Genomic DNA, 21,649 nt, shown 5'->3' with positions numbered 1-21,649 from the left:
AAATTTTGGCTAGCAAAGAGGAAAATCTCAAGAAATTAAAGCTCTCTAATTGCCTCTGGAAATGGGAATTTGTGAGGATGGATGTGTACAAAATCCTGGTCCCAAAAACCTCCTGGAAGTTTCATGTAACCGGAGAAGAAGCAGCCTTAGAAGAGATTTATCCAAGAGAGAGTGATTTGGATCAATACAGAAATCTACTCAGTATAGGACAATCATACACTGCAATCTCCAAGAATAGTCTAAAGCAGTAAACGATACATCCAAGCCCTACATACATCAACTCCAACATCAACAGAATACTAACAACTGGCCAAGAATACATCTGCCTAACATACGAGACCAGGAAAAACAATGCATTGATGAAAGCTGTGAGATGTACAAATCACACGCACAAAAAATTGTACAAAATTTAAATCAGTAGAAAAAACTCTCAACAAGAACTACTTGACTGCTAGGTGGTACAACAGAAAAGTCTGAGTTTTAGAGACAAACAAAAATTGAAAGCGAAATAGTAGATACTATACCCACTTTTCTCATTTTTTGAATTTTTGATCCTGCAGAAGTAATAGAAATTCAAATTTCGTTCAATTCCATCCATGACTTTCATGGAAATGAGAGATCAGCATAGCTGTTCCGGTGTTATTATTCTTACCTGTTTGAAGTTTCTAACCCAAAAATCAGAGATAATAATCTGCAGTGCTCTCAACTGAATTTTCCAAGGATGCTAATTCAAATTTGAGCTTCATGTCCCCTTTATTTATTTCTTCTCACTAAAAATTAGGAATTACAAAAAGGAATTAAGAAAAAACCTGTATTCAACAGCTCCGGGTGCATCTCTCTGCAACAAGAATTGCCCAATTTTGAGCATGTCCTCCACTGCAATAGAAAAAGGGATTACCAGATCTTATATGCTTAAGGCCTCAATTAATAATTTAATATGCATAAAATTCTATGTATACAACCATAACAAGTTATTTGTCAAACAGACTGTCACTGCATGCAGCCTACTCACCACATAATTGCTCTTACCTAAAGTGTAATCTTCTTTTCTTCTCTGAAGGTCCCGGACTGTTGGTATATGATCCACAGGAATAACTAAATAATGCCTGTGGCAAATAGAATAACACAGAGTACTCAGGAAGATGGCAATCACAGGAATGAACGTGCAAATAAGGTCCATAGGCTGAATTAGTGAACAATTTCAGCAAGATGATTAATAAGTATGTTACACCTTGAAAATGCATGTTTCATTTCACATTTTCATAGGCTTTCCTTGTTGAAAATGTAACTAGTGTCGGTCTCCATAATGTAATACAAATGTATCATTGATGTACTTATTCTATACATTTATTACATTCATTATTATTATTATTGTTATTCTAGTCAAAGCATGTTCTTCATGCTTTGAGGGTTTATTGAGTCAAAAGGAAAAATTATTTTGAGTCAAAGTCCTATTTGGACACTTTGAAAAATATATATATATATATATATATATATATATATTGAGTCAAAAGTCAATTAATCGTTCACAATACCAAGTCGGCCCTGCCTGGACAAGTTGGCCTAGAAAAGGCATCTATTCGACCTCCTGAACAGTTATAAATAGAAAACATTTCGACCTCATTCATCCACTCATCACACACATCGATTTCTGTGCCAAATAGAAGAATAAAGATAGCAAAGTCAAAGAAGAGAGGAGAAATCAAAGAAGAGAGAAAACTCGCATTTTTTGACTTGTCTCTGTCCACGCGTGCAAAGGTGCTGGGGCAACTCTGTGAAATTGCAGGTCCGAATTTCTGTGTTTTGATCAGATTTGACAAGGTTTGACCAGTGTTGACTTCCATTGAATTTGACTTGGTTGAAGAAGATTTGAAGGAGGGCTCACTTGGGTCTTTGTGGCAATCTTGGTCTTGGGTCTTGGATATCTCCCTTTGATCTGATTCTATAAGAAGAGAATTTTAAGGTTTTCCCCCTTGTGGGGTTTTGCCCTGGCTTGAAGCCTAACGTTTGGTGTTCTTTGTCTCTTAGTGATCTTTAGGATTTTGGTAGTTGCTCGATGAAGAGAACATAATATTAATAAGAAGCCAACAAATATTCACAAGTAATTATCAAGTTAAGAGAAATCATCATTATCTACTTGACTCTGGTTTCTCAAAATGGTATCAAAGCTGAGGTGAAGCTTAAAGATCACATCTTGTTGGCACTTTTGTTTGAAGGCACTCTTGAAGCAGCTATCTTCTCTCTCCCTCTCCAATGGAAATATACATGAAGGAAGGTCTCAAGACTCTTAGGAGTCTCCTTGAATCTATTAAAGGATGCATCATCAAGTTCATCTCCAAGCAATATAAAGAAGTCATGGATGGAAATATTTACTCCGCTCTTACAGGTACTTTGAAGATGATAGTACATGGGTAATTGACAGTGGAGCTTCTAGGCATATGACAGGGGAACGTGATCAACTTAAAACTCTATCAAAAGGAAACTCTTCTCATTCAGTTGAGACAAGAATAGCTACTCGGTCAAAGGGATTGGATCTACCTCCTTGAAGCTGGAATCTGGTGGGAATATTCATCTCAACAATATCATCTATGTTCCAGGTTTGAAAAAGAACTTACCTTCTATTTCCTGTGTAAAAGATAAAGGTGATAGGGTGGCATTTGTTGATGGCAAATTTATTGTTTGGGCAAAGAGATCTAGTATTGGGATTCATGACGGGAGGTTGTATAGACTTCTAACTCCTCCTCCGCAAGCTCTAGTAAATTTAGATATCAACCCTTGTGAATTATGGCATAGAAGGTATGGTCACCTCCATTACAAAATATTGCCATCATTGAATCAAATGGTTATTGGTATGCCACAATTAAAGGAAGAGCATGAAGGAGTTTGTAAGGGATGTGCCTATCACCACACAATCTAGCAAGGCCCTAAGGAAGGGAAAACCTAAAGGGAAACTACTAGACTAAGTGACAACAATGGGACAATGACCCACTGTCACCTGAGTCAAGGTCCCCTACTCTTTACGAAATTTCATCGATGGGAGGAATCTCGGTAGGAAGGGAATTACTTGGAATGAATAGATCAATGATTTAGGTGTGAAGTGATTCTAAAAAGCCCATTCCAGGAGAGACACAATAATGGTTCAATGCTTCAAGGAAGCTAACATGCTCTCCAAGAAAAGCCTTAAGACGAAAAGATCAAGACAAGATTTTAGATATGATGATGATGATAGGTATTCCTAAGGTCAAGACTCCAGGTGATGAGGTAGAATCCTTCAAGGAAGCTCTTTGTGATCTTTTAACACTTCTAAGAGGCTCTTTGCTCCTTTGAGAGATCTACGAAATTATTGCCTTTTATCTAGGGTTTTATGAATAATTGTTAAGTTATGGTATGTTCTATGCTTATAACAGTTTACTTATCTTTCTTATTATTATCCACAGATTAGCAATCACATGTACATAAAGTAAAGTGCAGATAGAACATTAAACAATCGACAGAAAACAAGCCAAGACAAGAGACACAAGATGTGGCGACTAGCCAGGGACAAACCCCAATGTGGGGAAACCCTTTGATCAAATCTTCCTTTATCTTCAATAACTCAGTAGAGAGAAATAGTACATTAATCTGATTTACACCAACAACAGCAAACCCTAGATCAGCCAAACTAGGGCAGACAATATCTTGCAAACCGACCATCGGATCGGCTTGATTCCTTCACCAAAAAATGTGGCCTTCAGAGGAGATCCAGATTCACCTACAACGCAGTTCTGAGAGGCAAATTGATGGTCAATGCTGGTCAAACTTTGGTTCTGCAGTTGCAGCCCTAAATTTTGCACCTTCCTTCCACACGTGTGAGAGAAGAGTCTCTTTCTGCGCAGTGGGAGAAGAGCCTCTTTTCTGCACAGGAGAGAGAGAGATGTGATGAGTTGAGTGAGTCCAAATGAGGAAAAGACCTCCTGTATTTATACACAACTGTTGATGATTGAATAGATGCGACTGTTGGGCTTCTGAGCCTACATGAGTTGTAGGTCGGCTTGATAATTATTCCATAATCAAAATAAATTCATATCTCCATAAATACTTATCGGAATGGGATGATCTTTAGATCAATCCTACACCTCTCCAACAAGAGGAATCTAATAAAAATATTCTCAAGCGTGAATAAGATGACCCACATGGAGTTTGGCCCTAGTTGCCAATTTTAACACTCCCTCTCAACTAGGGAGAACTCCATCTGCAATCTGTCTGTCGGTCGCTACTATTCATCCATCAAATGCACTGCCCTGTACAGCTTGACCCCTGCTCTGCTCTGCTCTATCCTGCCTGCTCTGCTCTGTTCTGTTCTGCCCTGTTCTGATCTGCTTTGCTCTGCTCTGTTCTACTCTGCTCTGCTTTGTCCAAATTATGAAGAGGAAGAAATGATTGAGGATGTATCATACTGACTCAAAATCAATCTCAAAGTGTGTACCACTGGTCCCAGACCAGTATCATTGATCCCAGATCAATGAAGGTCATCCTAGCATAGGGAGTACGGTAGATACAGCGATGCGTCCATCGGTACTACTATGCTCCCTATCCTCATTTCCCTGCTCATTGATCAGATGAGAGGTACTTCCCATGAGTCCCAGACTGCATGGGTAGGATGCCTCGACAGGAGAACTAATCAATCCTGTCCTCACAGGAGAACTAATCATCCTACTACATAAACGCCATGGAGAACACATCATCCAGGCCTCACAGGAGAACTAATCATCCTGCTACATAGTCGTCATGGATAACACATCATCTAGACCTCACAGGAGAACCAATCATCCTGCTACATAGTCGTCATGGAGAACACATCATCCAAACCTCACAGGAGAACCAATCATCCTGCTACATAGTCGTCATGGGGTGTACATGTATACCACCAGGGGATGGTGAATCACCCTGTGGTCATATGTCGCTCCAAGAAGTACCCCACACCCCCCGGAGCTCCCAGATCTCAATGCATCGTACGGGGCCCTCATCAAAGGGTCTTTGAACAACACCAAGTTGTTCTCCGAAAGTCGGGAATTTGACCTTCCCTAGGGGCTTTGTCAGAATGTCGGCGACCTGTTCATCTGTACCGATATGTTGGAGCCTTATTGCTCCTCGCTGCACTATATCAAGAATATAGTCGTACCTAGTATCGATATGCTTGGAGCGATCATGAAATACGGGATTCTCTGACAAACGAATCCCACTCTAGTTGTCACATAGGATCATGGTGGTATCCAATGTAAATCCAAACAGCTCACTGAAGAGCTTTCGCAACCAAACTGCCTCACAGGAGGCCATGCTAGCAACAATATACTCTGCTTCGGTGGTGCTCAAAGCCACCGACTTCTGCTTCCTGCTCATCCAGGATATCGAAGCAGATCCCAAGGTGAAACAACACCCGGAAGTGCTCTTACGGTCCACCACACTGCCTGCCCAATCAGCATCAGTATATCCAAGTAGTCTCACATCTCCAGCAGTGTATCTTAACCCATAAGTGATTGTGCCACGAAGATATCTCAACAGATTCTTGGCACCAATCCAATGTATGTGGTGAGGTTCAACCATATGTTGACTCAATGTGTTGACTGCAAAGCATATGTCTGGACGGGAGTTCACTAAGAACATTAATGCTTCGACGAGTTGACGATACTCAGTGGCATTTCGCAAAACAGGTCTAGCAGCACTACCGCTTAACTTCTTGAAGTCAAACTCCAACGGGATAGTTACGGGCTTGCAATCCACCATATCGAATCTTTCCAATATCTTCACCACATATTTTCCTTGAGATAGGAAAATTTCCCCTGGCTTCTGCCATACTTCAAGTCCTAAGAAATGCTGCATCAGTCTTAGGTCCTTCATTTCAAATTCAAAAGCTAACTTCCTCTTACATTTGTGAATGAGAGGGTCTGCACCTGTTAGGAAGAGGTCATCCACATATAGCACTAGTATGAGAGGTTTGTCATCTTCAACCTTAAAGTAGAGGTTAGGGTCGGCTTCACTCCTAGTGAATCCCAGCTTCATCAAGTAGTTGTCGATCCTCTCATACCATGCTCGGGGTGCTTGCTTCAGCCCATAGAGAACCTTCTTCAACCTACATACATGAGATTTTCAATCATAAATCTCAAATCCTTCAGGTTGATCCACGTAGACCTCTTCTTTGATCAAACCATGCAAGAACGTTGTCTTGACATCCATCTGATGTAGATTCCATCCTTGTGAAGCTGCAAGGGCTATGATCGAGCGGATGGTGGTATATCTGGAAACAGGTGCAAATATCTCGTCATAGTCTATACCTTCCTTCTGGGAGAAGCCACGAGCGACAAAACGAGCCTTATATTTTTCCGTACTTCCATCTGCTGCATGCTTTATCTTGTAAAGCCATTTAGAAGTGACAACTGTCTTATCCTGGGGTCTGGGAACTACTTCCCAGACATCATTCTTCATAATAGACTCATATTCTTCAGTCATAACATCCTTCCATACTTGATGCTTGACGGCATCTGAGAATGATGAAGGCTCATTTTGCAGGATCGTGCTCATGATGGTCAAGTATCCCTGATACCTGTTGGGTTTCTTACTTTCATGGAAAGTTCCTCGGGGTGCAGTGTGTCCTTCAGCATCATCGACTAGTAGCCCCCTAAGCCAAGAGGGCCTCTTCTTAGAAGAGGAAGGCTCAGGTGGATCAATAGGATCCATGGGGGCATTGTTACATCATCTGCCCATAGAATCTTCAGAAATCTTTGATCATGGAGCATGGCACAGACAGCTTCCACAATCGTACGGTTCTTCCTTTCCACCACACCATTCTGCTCAGGAGTATATGGTGTAGTAGTCTCCCTCTTAATGCCAGCCTCAGATATGTCTGAGTGAACCAACTGTAATATATCGGAGGTCTTGCTTGGGCTTGAGGGGAATGGTCCTCTTTTGAGCTTTCCTTCGGTACATCCCAGACATACACCTTCTTTCTCTACTCGGAATTCGGGCATCCCTGTCATCATTTGTCTTACATCGGGTAGAGCTTTATAATGAAGGTGGCAAACCTTCGATGCCAAAGTTCGAACTGAAAAGATGTGTCACAAGACATGACACCTAGCGGACTTCCACCGACCTGATATACTGAATCAACTCGAAACCCAAGAGTGAAGGCATCTTTAACATTATTTTTCCATATACGTACCTTGCCATCGCTAAAGGTTACCTTGTGGCCTTTTTCTTCCATTGCCGAGATGGACACCAGGTTCTTTTTGAGGTCAAGTACATATAATACATCCTATAAGTGGATCGTATTACCTTGATTCAATTTAAGAGAGACATTGCCTACACCTTTCACAAGATATTTCATATTATCTCCAAGAACAATTTTCACGTTAGTTTCTTTCACTATCAGATTATGGAGAACTTCTTTGTAACCAGTGAAGTGCCTTGAGGCACCACTATCAATGAGCCAAATTCCCATTGAGTCCGAAGGAGCAGAGATAGATAGAACAGCTGGTAGATAATATTCATCCTGCTTATTTTCAACAATGTTGGATTCATACCTGGAATTTCTAGCTTTCTTGAATGGTTCTCCTCTTCCTTGATTTCCAGCACTCCTTTTACCTTTGCTATTGAATTTGCCATTCCTTTGATTGCCATGAGAGGGATTTTGATCATTGTCTCGGTGTGAGTCCTTTCTATCAGGGCACTCCCTTGCATAGTGACCTGCTTTATCGCAAATGTAACATCGTCCTTTTCTACCACCCTTAGGTCCAGCCTTTCTTTTTTATTTAGTCCCGGAATTATTTCTTTTCTTAGCATGAGAGGAAAAGGCAGTAGGAGGACCTTTAGGCGTGGGCATTTCTTGCTCTTCTACCCTTGTTTATTCTTGAATGCATCTAGCCATTAATTCCTCGAAACCATGAATTACATTATTTTTTAGAAGAGTAGTCTTGAACACGTACCATTCGGATGGTAATCCTCCAAGAGTCGTGAGTGCCATTTCCCTATCAGTAATAGTCTCCCCAGTAGATAGGAGATTGTTCCTGATCTCAGTGATTCTTAAGAAGTATGCTTGCATACTCTCATCTTTTCCCTTCTTAATTTCCTTCATCTTATTTCTAAGAAACAAGACTTGATTTGCATCATTAACTTTAAATAAACTCACCAGTCTATCGTAGATTTCCTTGGAGGTGTTTAGGTCGGAGATGTAGGCCACCAAGCGCTTGTCGATAGAGTCCCAGATGATCTTCTTTGTTTTGACTTCACCGGTTTTCCATTTGTTCCTGGCAGCAGCGGGTGCATTTGATGGAGGCTCAACAATATTGCCTCTCACATGATCCAACACTCCTTGATCTTCTAAGGTTAGATCGATAGACATCTTCCATCCGTGATAGTCAGCTTTCTCACGGAGCTTGTCTTCGGCAGGGAAGAGTGTTGAGGACCCCATAGTTCTTTTAGGATAGCCTTGCCAATCTTCTCTTTGGTGATTGCTCTTGCTCTTGCTCAGGCTTTGTCTTCACCTCAGCTCTGATACCATGTTAAGTTAAGGTATGTTCTATGCTTATAACAGTTTACTTATCTTTCTTATTATTATCCACAGATTAGCAATCACACGTACATAAAGTAAAGTGCAGATATAACATTAAACGATCGACAGAAAACAAGCCAAGACAAGAGACACAAGATGTGGTGGCTAGCCAAGGACAAACCCCAATGTGGGGAAACCCTTTGATCAAATCTTCCTTTATCTTCAATAATTCAGCAGAGAGAAATAGTACATAAATCTAATTTACATCAGCAGCAGCAAAACCTAGATCAGCCAAACTAGGGCAGACAATATCTTGCAAACCGACCGTCGGATTGGCTTGATTCCTTCACCAAAAAATGCGGCCTTCAGAGGGGATCCACATTCACCTATAGGATAGTTCTGAGAGGCAGACTGATGGTCAACGCCGGTCAAACTTTGGTTCCGCAGTTGCAACCCTAAATTTTGCACCTTCCTTCCACAAATGTGAGATAAGAGTCTCTTTCTGCGCAGTGGGAGAAGAGCCTCTTTTCTGCGCAGGAGAGAGAGAGAGATGTGATGAGTTGAGTGAGTCCAAATGAGGAAAAGACCTCCAGTATTTATACACAACTGTTGATGATTGAATAGATGCGACTGTTGGGCTTCTAAGCCTACATGAGTTGTAGGTCGGCTTGATAATTATTCCATAATCAAAATAAATTCATATCTCCATAAATACTTATCGGAATCAGATGATCTTTAAATCAATCTTACACCTCTTGACGAGAGGAATCTATTGAATTGAGACTTCTGTGATCCATATCAATTTTTTTTTCTAACAATTTTAAATTAATTTATTTTATAATTTTAATTTAATTTATATTTATCAATATATTTGCAATTAATTTATTTTATGATTTACTTAATGTACTTATTCTAGTATATATTTGTAACATGGTCCACTTACATTTTAATTTGAATATTAATAACCGATTTTTTCTTATTAAAATAATAATAATAATATATAAATTATTATTAATTATACCCCTTATCATAGTCAAACTAGCCGTTATCTTGTCAAATTGAGCTGTTGTCTTTTTAGCCGTTACAATTGAGTCATGGGATACTCAGCCCTATCTATTTAATGTGCAAAGTGAGATCTGCTCATTCAACTTGTCCTGACAATGAACCACATTGGTTGGTTCGAAACGCGTCGACAAAAGTTTTTCTATGTGAGAGGAATCTAATAAAAATATTATCAGCCATGAATAAGATGACCCACATGGAGTTTGCCCCTAGTTGCCAATTTTAACAATAATCGTGGGAAGAAATACTTCCAAGGTACTCACTAGGTCAAGGCAAGGGAGAAGAAAGGGTTTATTATGATTTATTCCAACGAATACTATGCTCATATAACCTTCAAGAAAGTCCCCAAGGTGAGACAAAAAGACCTAAGCTTTCCCTCTTAGAGTAGCACCTAGGGCAAGAGATTTTATGGATGCCCACCAAACTTGGAGCTAGGTAGCCTAGACCCTGAGCTTGATGTTTGGAACATCAGATTCCCGAAATATCACCTCCGTAAGATTTCGCTACAAGCCCTAGATTTCTGCCCTACCAATGTCACAGGGTTTATCGAATTTGAACCTTGAGGTTCGAAATTCGATGAACCTCAAAAATTATCTTCAAGTTCAATCAAGTTCGATAATGTTGGGTTCAAGTTTTCTTTTCCACCTACCTTATTTTACATGACAGAGTCCGTAGTATTTTAATTTTAGAGTTTGAATCTCTTCAAATTTTAAAGTCTTGTAAATTCGCGCAAGTCCTCGAATAGGTTGGTCGGAATTCTTTAGCGGCGTGAATGCCCAAAGATCCGTGTTCAACCTATATGTATTGTCATACTAAGTATTTCTCTATTTCTCCACATCCAGAAACCCTAGATAAGATTTTTTCATATTCAAATTTTCAAATGCATATGTACAGTGTTCTCTGGCTCAAGGAGCTTGAAAATAGTCAGTTGCCATAAATCACGTACCACATCTCCAGTTGTGTTTCGAATGCATCGCTTCCAGCGCTCTATTCAACCATTTAAATTTAATTTGCCTTACTAAATCAGTTTGGGTCATTGGGTCATCTATATTCAAATTTACCATTATAACATAAATGTGCACAGACATTTAGCGCATATTGTATGAGCACCATCGTGCCTCCAAGAGCCAACTATCGTAGGTAAAATGTGTGTTGAGTGACCATGGACGGAGTTGCACTCGCACAAAGAGGAATGACATTAATCGCTTTATAATTTTAATCACATTTCTATGATTCACTTCATATACTTGTAATTCTACATATATTAAAAATAATAATATTATGATGAATTATAAATTAATGATTAGATTTTATCACAGATTTATAAATAATTCACAATATATGTTGTTTATATATTATAAAATAGTATATTGATATTGAAGGAACAAATTCATATATATATATATATATATATATATATATATATATAATTTACTTAAATTTAATATACAACCCAATATAATATTTATATATGAAACTTTTTATATTTATAATACAAATGAATTTGTTCCTTCAATATAACATTTTTTTTTGTCAAGTTGTATGTGATCCACCAGGCTTGACTTGTGGCTTAAGAAACCACGACCCAGGGGCATCTAATTCGTCAAAGTCACCCAGGGATCGCATCCGTCCTGGGCCACACCAACCCTAAGCTAACTAGATTATATAGCATGTCTCTTCCCCCTAGCACAGGCATAACCACCCCCATGAGGTTTGATACTAGGTCACCTTGCTAACGAGACCCATCCTCAACCAGTGGTGCTAGTGGGACTTGACCCTTCAATATAACATCGTTAACTTTAACATAAATTTAATTAAATTTAATATGTAACTCATTATATATATATATATGGCAAACCTCATTTGAACCTTATCAGAAAATTAAACTCGAACCGAATTTAATTGTTGTCGAATTCGAACTCAAACCCGAACCATGTGACATAGCATTTAGAGGACCGAAATTTAAAAGGAGAAAATATGGAGAGAGAGGAGTTTGATCACCAAAATCCTTGGACTAGTGCCTAGTCCTTTGGGCTATGGAGTCCTAGATGCGTTAGATTGGCCAAATTTGTCCTCAAGGAGGTCAAAATTTGATGCCCTAGCTACCAGTCTTCAACAATTACCTACTATTAGAATATGGAGTTTCGTGAAGAAAAATAGCATTTCATCACTAGGAACATTCATTGCATGTTATATCATGAGTAACATATGCAAGAGCCAACCAAATAGCTTCCAAAAAAATTCTTCAACAAAATTAGGGCACGACAGCATTTACACTAGTTGCAGTTATTACATACACTAGACATTTTTAAAAGAAAGATTTCATCAACAAAAGAACTTACAAGATAATCATGCAATATATCCATCCATATTCAAGAAGTAGCTCCAAGACAAGATCAAAAATCAACTCCAAATATCATAGTGCATCCAAGATACTCCAATAGCTTCTAATGAAAAAGTGTGAGTTCTTTTACAAGAGAAGAATCCAAGGGATGATGATGCTCTCACATATAAGAGTCACTTTTATTTATATGATCCTCTAAGTAGTTTGAATTAACCTAAGATGCCCCTATAATTATTTCAATGTGCAAAATAACATATCTTTGGTGACAAGCCCACCAAATAGCTCATAAAGTGAAGAATAAGCCATTCAAAATGAAGCTGAAATGATGAAACAATGGTGTAGGAAGGTTGTTGGAGGGCCTTGTTGAGTCCTAAAGGTGTCGTAATGAGTGTGGGGCTCAATGAAGGATAGACAAGGGGGGCGGGGGCGGGGGGCAAGTAGTGGTCTCATGGATCTCCTGCTGATAAATAAGCCTGTAGACTGCCCCAAATGAAGGCATGAAAAATGGTGCTTGCCCTCGCATGTCTCAATGTGGAGCTCCAAAGTGGCTTTGAGGCACAAGTAGTGGTCTCATGCATCTCCTGATGATAAATAAGCCTGTAGACTGTCCCAAATGAAGGCATCAAAAATGGTGCTTGCCCTCGCATGTCTCAAGGATGAGATAAACCTTCTCTAGGCCTCGGATCAACTACCAAACCCTATATATACTGTAAAGTGTGAAATTTTCAAGTATATTGCAGCAATATTCAAATAAATAAAAATTATTTCCTATAAATATCCAAAAGAATATTTCAATAGTAAATATTTTCACTCAATTGTGGTTTACATTGCATTTATTGACTTATTTATTGGTAAAATCACCATAAAAATTGTAACTTTGGGACGCCCTAAGCCCTAAAGTTGTACGGGCCCTACCAATTTGCCTTATATTATTGTACTAATTACATTTCCAGGTGTTTTGAAGCTAATTACAGGTTCTGGAAATAATCTATAGCACTTAGAAGTGATTGGAGCCAAACCCTTACCTTGGGATATGTGAAAATCAAGATAAAATCTTTGTATCCATTGAAATTGATCTAAAGAGGTTTTTCATTGACTAACTATTGCTATTAAATCATATTATTGATTGTCCAAAACGATTTGCAGGTCTGATCATTGTTTTTGGCCAAGTCAATTTTCAGCCCTCATGGATGTGAGCTCATTTCTGGATAGTTGCATTGCAAACTAAATATCTTTCAAACTGCTTATCCAAAATTAGTGTTCTTCTGCTCATTGGAAAGGTCTTTGATACTACTGACACCTCCAATTAAGTGCTTTGAGTTTCAGGTTCACTAAAAGCTATTTTTAGGCCCCTGAAGTGGCCCTGTGCTTGTTGGCCTGGTGCACTACTCATAAATATTAAAGTTACAGGTCTAAACAGTAAGTACTTTGTCTTCTTACAGCTATATAGAACAGGTATAACAACTCTATTTTATCTTCTATTGTGGTAGGAAGCTATCATACTCAATTTGTGGTGTTTCAAGCTCATTTTCCTAGCATAGTGAGTATTTTTCCATTGTTCTGCAATATTAATTTGATGCTACATTATAAATCAAATCAGAATCTGGTTATTTAATTAACTCCTACCTCTTCCATATACTGCCTCTAGGCACGGGTCTATCAGTTCTTTAGTTAAGTTGTTGTGTGTAGGGATACCGCACGTGGCATTTAGTGGGAATTGGCCTTGTTACCGCTCAAACTAGCAGGGGTACTAGGAGGGGATCTTATAGAGAAACTACTAGGTCAAGGGAAACAATGGAGCAATATCACCTCGGTTAAAGCTCCCTGCTCTTTATGGACTTTCACCGATGGGAGGAGACCAGTATAAAGGCGAATCACTAAATGAATAGAACAATGAGAGGGCAAGGAGTGATTCCTAAGGCCTATTCATAAGAGAGACTCAATTATATGGCTTTCTTGCTTGGGAAGCAAGGTGATATGCTCTTTAGGAAGGGCTAAGAGGACTCGAGGCTAGGGTTTGGGAATATATCTAGCAATGATGATTCCTAGGCTTGGAAATCCTTATGGAGAATTGGTATTTGTGTGATCTTTATGGAATTGGCGTCAACAGGTTGTGAGACCACATGGGACCAAGCGGACCTGAAATTAGGTCAAGGGTGTGGAGTTGATCACCAAATGAGGGGCTTGACCTAATTAGGGAGGAGAAGAGGATCAAAGAACAAATTTTCTTTGAGATTTCAATTCAATGATCCTAATGAGGACACTAGCCAAGGGAACACTGGGGCAAGAAATGGTCTTTCATCTAGGGCTTGCTATACCTCGAGATCCCACCGTTGGATTTGCTTCAAATTTGGAGGGTGTCTAGAGCAAACCTCAGCGCAATTGTGGGCCAAAAATCGAAGTTTTTGAATGTATAGATTATGAGATAATTGATGCCCTATGTGACCTATGTAGGCTAGGCCTAAAAAAGAGGGAGGTGAAAAGAATAAGAGTTGAAAATGATCACCAATGGAAGATTAGTGCCTTGTCCTTTCGGAGAGATGGAGTCAAGGAGAATTTATGGTTTGGGAAGAATTCACCCAATCAAGGAGGCCTTCAACAACTTTGCATGGCATTTAGAGCATGAGAACAACGGCTACAAGGACTTTATACTTCAGTTTGCAATAAATGATGACTTATTGAGATGTATAAATTATCCCTAGGAACATTAACCCATTCATACATGGCCCATGACATGATGCAATGCTATAAAAGATCAAATTTCCACAATTTCGCATAAGAAAAGCAGTAAATTTCAGCCTAGTATAGCGAAAATCCCAGCAACATGCATGTGACAAAAGTAAATAACAAGAATAGCATTAAAAGAGCACTTACATGTAAGAAAGAGTATATCCAATCATCAACATATGCCAATAGTGAAACTCCAAGACAAAATGAAATAGATCCAAACATCAAAATTCATCCATTCATCCAAACTCATCCTACAAGAAAAATAGTGAAAATCTCACAAGAAAAAAATAACCCAATCCAAGTGATGGTCCTTGAGAGAGAATGCCTCTCTTTTATTTATACAATCCTCTAAGGGATTTGAATGACCTAATTTGGACTAAAAATGGCCCTAGAATAAAATAATGTGCATAATAACAATATTTTTGGTGGCAAGCCCACCAAATACCTCAATAATACAAGAATAAGCCTCTCAAGAGGGTTGAATGATCAATAAAGTGAGTCAATGCGCCTTCGAGGAGGCCTAATGAAGTCCAAGGGGTGTCATGATGTAGAAATGGACTCCAAACATAGTGGACAAGGGGTTGGACCCTTGTTTTCCAAGAAAGAACTTGTGGTGCTCCCAAGTGGGTGTGGGGGCACAAGGATGTCTGCATGGATCTTCAAATGGATCGAATATGCCTGTAGACCATCTATAAGGGTCGGGATGATGACATAAGCCCTCCCTCTGCAATGGGAGACAATCCTCTAGACCCTGAAACATCTACCAAGTGTATGGTGCAACTGTGGAGCCGGTTGGGCATGGTGAACCAAGTACATCATCCTCATCCCAAAGGTGGAACACGAACAATAAATGAGCGTTGTTGGGGATCCATGAAGTAATCTCTGCTATGGTGGAGTCCCGGCTCTCAAGGCTCATCCTAAAAGTGCCAATGTGATCCTCTGGAGGGCTAGGACCCGTATAAGGAGACCAAGCCCCAAATGGATACCCACCTGCAATCCTGCATAAGATCCAATGCGTCCCCTTGCCCTCCAATACAACAAGTCATCGGAATAATTAAGTAAAAGAGCTTATAAGTCATGGAATCAATGGGGCACTTCATCGTGGCATGCCCTTCCATAGTGGGCTTTGGCATGTACAAGTGTCTCCAAGCTCACCAGGGGTTAACCAAGGACCCTATTAGGTGGTTTCAACCTCTAAAGGGGGTGACATGTCCATGGTACATCCCGCAAATGGTAGGTGGAAACGATATAATAATGGATCAGAGTGGGGATCGGGGGAAATCATCCAGACCACATGTCATGGTTCATGGGTAGCTACAATAAGGGAAGCCCACACCTAGGTATGTGAGTGTCGGAGGGAGAAAATTGTGGTACGAGTTACCTCGGCCTTTGTTTTTCCACCCTTCTTCATATGCCTTTTGTCTTTTATTGATTTTTCTTCATAATTGCTCGGGGCTCCAGGGGATGAGAGCATGATGTGTAATATGTAGTAGTGGATACCCCCTTAAGGTGGGGCGGTTCATCGCCCACCAAGAGTTGGGACGATCATGGGTTTCTTAATGATAGAAGGGGCTCATCTAGGGCCCATAAGAACTAGGGTGATGGCCATGGGTAAGGGGTAGAGCTCATGTTTGGCTTTTGCCCATGTGTTAAATTGGTATGTCCCGACCATCTTTTGCATTTTGTGGTGCATTTCCTGTTGAGAGTGGTCAAATTATGCTTTTTTTTTTCTTTTTAGCTACATCAACCTTTGGGGCATCGTTCTAGGCCCGACCCAAGGTGTGGACAAGGGAAAGGGGAGGCTAACCCTATGTGGACCCAGTGGACACATGTGGACCTGGATGGGAAAATAGATGAATGGGGCTAAAATGAGTGGAAGGGGAGTGATGTAGATGGTATTAGGAAGCAAGACCAAGCAACCAAAATCAATATTTCCTATGTAGTGCCAACCCTGAAGCCAATGGTCGGTAAAGGAGATCCCACGGGACTAGGATACAAGGGTAACCACAAAATCGGGCAGCAGAGACAAGAATATAGACCTAACCCACTCTTTCCGTCGAATACCCCCACCAATCCATGCCTCAAAGTGCCCATGACAAGTAAGGAAAATTACTCAACTATATCAATGAAAAGCCATACCTTCGGGGTCGGGAGGCCCACCTTCAAACATACAATCATGACAAGTGGTTGAAGGACCACATGGTTGGCTCAGTTGACGGAGACAATGGCACATTGAACTATCTAGTGGCTGCAAGGGGCTGCTAGCTGCCGACTGAGGACCATCTAGGAGAAAAAACTTCTATATACACAACCCGCATGTGGTGGGCAACAAGCCTAAAGCGAGAGGAATACGTTGAGGTGACATTGAGCGTACTCCTAATAGTGCTTACTATGTAGCAATCTTGGTTGAACCTTGCCAACACTACTAATTTGAGTGGCAACACAGCCAACCTTTTGGCCATTGTAGAATAAAGCTCAGTATTGATCTACTCACTCTAGTTTGTTTTGATTCAATGTTATCTTGCATAAATTATTAAGAGTCCTTTACCTATTTATTTGGGTATTTGCCACTTATATAAGGACTGTTCCACATTATTTTACGAATTTTTCTATAACTTGCTGGTCAAACAACCTTAAACTTGCTGTTTTTTAAGTCATCTATTGCAAATTTAAAAATTACAACAGGTACAAACATTAGGGACAACCCCCTAAGGTTGACAAGCATTAGCCGAAACGAAGAGAAGGATTTGCCAAGCGATACAGAAGGCAAATTTCCCCATATGTTCATCAACTTTTGTGGCCGATTTTAAAAGTTTATATCGGCTCTAATGGCATAAAAATTAGTTCTAAATTCTAATGGTACAAAACCTGGTCTTGTTAATTACTATGAAGCAATTTGTTATTGATGGGAATAAAAGTTGTACTGGATGCAAGCAGTCCAAAAGCAAGGGTTGATGGTGCAGAGTTTGAGGAAAACCAAGTTTATGCTATAGACATTGTAATGAGTACATGTGAAGGCCTTAGGGGATCTTGACTTGGTTTGACTGGGCCATTAGATCCCTAAGATTTACAAGGGAGAACCCCCTTGATCTAGAGGAGAGCTGGCCAAAAGCGAGAAGGGGGTTGGTGAAGTGACAGTGGCCCCCTCCTAAGTGCACAGGATCTTGCACTTGAGATTTTCGACTTTATCCCAAGAAGTGCGAGATTTTGCTGTAACAAGTCCCACAAAATATAATCACATAACAAATAGTAAAAATATTGGAGTAAACCAAGTTCTTTAAATGGCGGTGACTCGTGAGCACTAAGGAAACAAGGCAGTGAGGTTAAAATGGCATGTGCAAGAAGAATCAAGATATGAATTCAACAAGAGCCAATGGAAGGTGAGATGTTGCAGAAGAACATAGATGGAAAACATGTGAACCAAAAAAAATGAATGAAACCTGTGCCGGGAGTTAAATGGATGTTTGAATGTGAGAGTGAGCTAACATGGCACATGATTTCACTTGGTTTTACCAGGTTCATGCTTGAATAAAAAAGCCTTGCATTCACATTTTTCCCATTCTTTAGGTACATACAGAGCACTGAATATATTTTTCGGCAGTTCAGTACATTTACAGAGAGCTAAGGATGCACAATAGTACTTTGAAATTGAAGCCAGATATAGTGCAATCCATACAAACTCCTAAATGCATTCCCCCCTTGAAATGGGACAGATCAATGAGTTCATATCTTTTAAGCCACAGACATGAGATGTTGCACATCATATACAACAAATGAACCTAAGCGAAACAAACGAATCAATTCATTATTTTGTGTAATTAAAAAAATTTCAGTTGGTCTCACTTTTAACATTTATACCCAGCACTTATTAGTACCCACTTTCTAGGATGGCTTAAAGGATGTGCACCAGCTGCTCTTCGCCATCAAATTTAGCACAAGAATTCCTGATAGTATGAGGAATTCGGCCACTGGGCTCTGCACAAGATTCAAGATCAAAAATATAACAACTACAAATAGTTCCGAATAGAATTTATATACACATAGTCTATATGTAAGAAAATCCTTTTGGGGGGATGATTTGAAGAGTGCCTCAGGTCACAGGGATTGTTAATAGCAAAATCGTTGTCAATATGGGACGTCTTTGTTCTTGCTAAGTCATATATTCCTGGTATCTTTGTTACAGGCAGATTGGATATACTCTTGGTGGTATGGTGGCAGCCAGAAGGTTTGATTCTGGTGCTAGCCTAGAACACTACAATGAGTTATCGATCCACCATGGTTAATAAAAAAAAAATGTAAATGGATAAACCGTGATGTCCGATAGTTGTAAATGGCTGGTGCAGACCTCCCAAGCCATGATGAGAATGTCAGTGCCCATTACGCATGGAATTATTTTTCGTCTCTGGGCTTAGACAGCTCAAAATCAAAAAGTTAGCTAACCCAAACAAAATACCTATTCCAGATTCTAGACAAGCTAAGTACCTTGTAAAGTTTGGGATCCAAAACTACAGACTAGCCCCAGTTAGACTTAAATCCCCAGTAGTCCAGCTGACAAATACTCGGAATATATTTGCTTGCTTCTAATTATTTGAGCATAATACAACAACCAGCACTGATTGGCATTAAAAACATTGCTGGAGATGAATGACTTTCAAGTTTTATCAATCAACTTTTCGTTATAGGACAGGGCTTTGGCAATCAATTGAAAGGCCAACAGTTGTGGACCCCTCTCCTCCTCGGAGATGAAGAACAACTTTAATGGGCCTCTAAAGAAAACCGGGGCCCGCTAATGTGGGATGAGTATTTAGAGGCAATTAAGGTAACATGGTTGGGATTATCTACCAATATCTAGAACAAAAGGCACACAATCAAGCAGAAATGGTGGCAGTGACGTGTGAAATAAAAGAGGGCTTGAGATTAGAGTACAAGCATATCATCTTCGAGGGTGATTCAAAGCTGATAATAGACTACCTTAATGGTAAGATCTGTAACCCATCATGGAAAATCTAAAGTGACCTCTCATAGATCAATGAAAATCTGGAGAACTGCGAGAAGTATGAATTCGTTCACATCAAGAGGTCTCTCTATCAGGTTGCCAATTGGCTAGAGAACATTGCAACCTCCAGAGAGAATACAGAATTGTGAAGATTACCTCAACTATGTCTATCTCTTTTGATGCCCAATTATGAGCCGTTAAATTATGTGCTTCCTATAATTTTATCCAAAGTACGTTCCAGGGTATGGCAGATTTATCTAGAGTCTAGACACGGCAGTATGCTACACTGGCTAAGCACATTCCCTCCAGTCATCACCTCAATTCAATGTAGGTTGGTCATCTTAAATATGCAAGGCAAGCCTCTTTGACTCCATTATCTCTTTCTGTTCCTGATCACTCTGACTAGTGAAGAAGTCCATGGCAGTAGCATGACAGAAACTTAGAACATAGAGAAGGAGGGGTTCCCAGGAAGCAAGTTTTATCCCAAGAAGAACCATCAGATTCGCGGCAGAAGCAATCCTAGACCGCCAATTCCTTCATCAGCCGAGAACGTTTTGATAATTTACTGAGGTCGTGAGGTCTAGGGAATCAGAGTCCCAAAACTGGCAGAAGAGCGAGGAGCAGAGTCTTGAACAAGCGTATCCTCATCACATTGGAAAAACTGGAAAACATGTTCAAGTAGACGATACAGGAACATGCTCACCCTGGGGCAAGTGAGTTTTCAGAAACAGGTGCTGTGTGCCTTCGGCCAATTCATGGATCTTGTGAGCAAGGTCGGAGACGAGCAAAATCTTGGGAGGCAGATGACTTTGTCAAGCAAAGGGTATTGTATAGGAAATTAGCAATCCCTCGTTTCTTAAATGTAAGACTGATACTCGATTTTGAGGATTGTTTTCTTGAAGATGCCCAACTGACAACGCTACCGTTTATCAGTACTTCGATCCTTTCACATGGGACTTTTTACCCATTAATTGGTTTTCATTAATCAAGCAAGCAAAGATGAACTGGGAAGCATTGACTGGTGTGAGGAAAGCAGTTACCTCAGTGCAGCAGGATTGATGTCTTCAAATGCAATCACCTTATCATCCTGCATTCAAGTTAAATTCCAAATGGATTCATTATGCGAGGCTCTGTATGAGTGAATGCTCATGAATTTGCCATTCAAACTACAAAAATAAAAGAGAGAAAAAAATGCCCACCTCGTGAAGCAGCTTTCCAGGACGGCCAGGAGGGCAAAATATGCATGGTGCCATGATCATCTCCCCTGCCCACCATTCTCAGAACGTCAAAACACGAATATGTGTATATCTATGATTGTTGGTGTCATTGGTCCACCAAACGTACGTAAAACCAGCACGTCCACTTTGTGTTGGTGAATATTTAAATGCAAGCATAAAAGTTAAACTTCTAACTATCATAAATATATGATATTTATGATATATAATATATGTATAGAAAACCCATTATGATATATAATATATATGTATAGAAAATCTAATTTGATTTTAATTAAGAACTAAAGGTTTTTATTGTTTAATTAAGAATTAGCTCGCATCAATTTCGGTGTGAAACAAGATTGTCGAAAAAGCTTGAAAAAAACATATGTGTACATTTTACACGTTTAGGGAAGTGGAATCGGAAAAACATTTCATTTTGGAATGTGATGCATTCAAAGGCCTAAAGAAGTTTGAGAGGAACATTTTGCAGTGGAATCGGAAAAACATTTCATTTTGGAATGTGATGCATTCAAAGGCCTAAAGAAGCTTGAGAGGAACATTTTGCACATCTGGGGCAGTGGAATCGGAAAACAGTTCATTTTGGAAGGTGATGCATTCAAACACATAGAGAAAATTATGGGAATATGTTAGCATCGGTTTTTTGGCATTGTATTTTCAGCCAAAGAATTGTTGGAAAGTTGGGCCAGTTCATTATCAATTTGAATAAGAAAATGATTGAATTGCAAAAGGTAAAAAGCAGGGAACTAATAGTCCCA

At 39.7% G+C, this 21,649-nt stretch overlaps 1 protein-coding gene across 2 annotated transcripts in view; it reads right to left on the bottom strand.

Moving 5' to 3' along the window:
* Positions 1-21,011, bottom strand: part of HINT4 (histidine triad nucleotide-binding 4) — a 144,391-nt gene extending 123,380 nt beyond the window's left edge. The window contains exons 1-4 of one of the 2 annotated variants that reach the window (XM_089382331.1): positions 20,856-21,011; positions 20,697-20,743; positions 1,030-1,106; positions 810-876 (exon numbers count right to left, since the gene is read on the bottom strand). In XM_089382331.1, the coding sequence (XP_089238457.1) occupies positions 810-876; positions 1,030-1,106; positions 20,697-20,743; positions 20,856-20,915 (251 nt within the window). In that variant the 5' untranslated portion in view covers positions 20,916-21,011. The remainder of the gene's footprint in view (positions 1-809; positions 877-1,029; positions 1,107-20,696; positions 20,744-20,855) is intronic. The other variant, XM_089382330.1, reaches the window with a different exon arrangement.
* Between the last annotated feature and the right edge of the window lie 638 nt (positions 21,012-21,649).

The sequence above is a fragment of the Pinus tabuliformis genome, chromosome Q (genome assembly GCF_031772625.1).
Source record: "Pinus tabuliformis cultivar Carrire ecotype Pingquan chromosome Q, CPIR1, whole genome shotgun sequence".
Lineage (NCBI taxonomy): Eukaryota > Viridiplantae > Streptophyta > Pinopsida > Pinales > Pinaceae > Pinus > Pinus tabuliformis.
The sequence above is the reverse complement of the archived record's forward strand: the minus strand, read 5'-3'. Positions and strand labels throughout refer to the sequence as shown.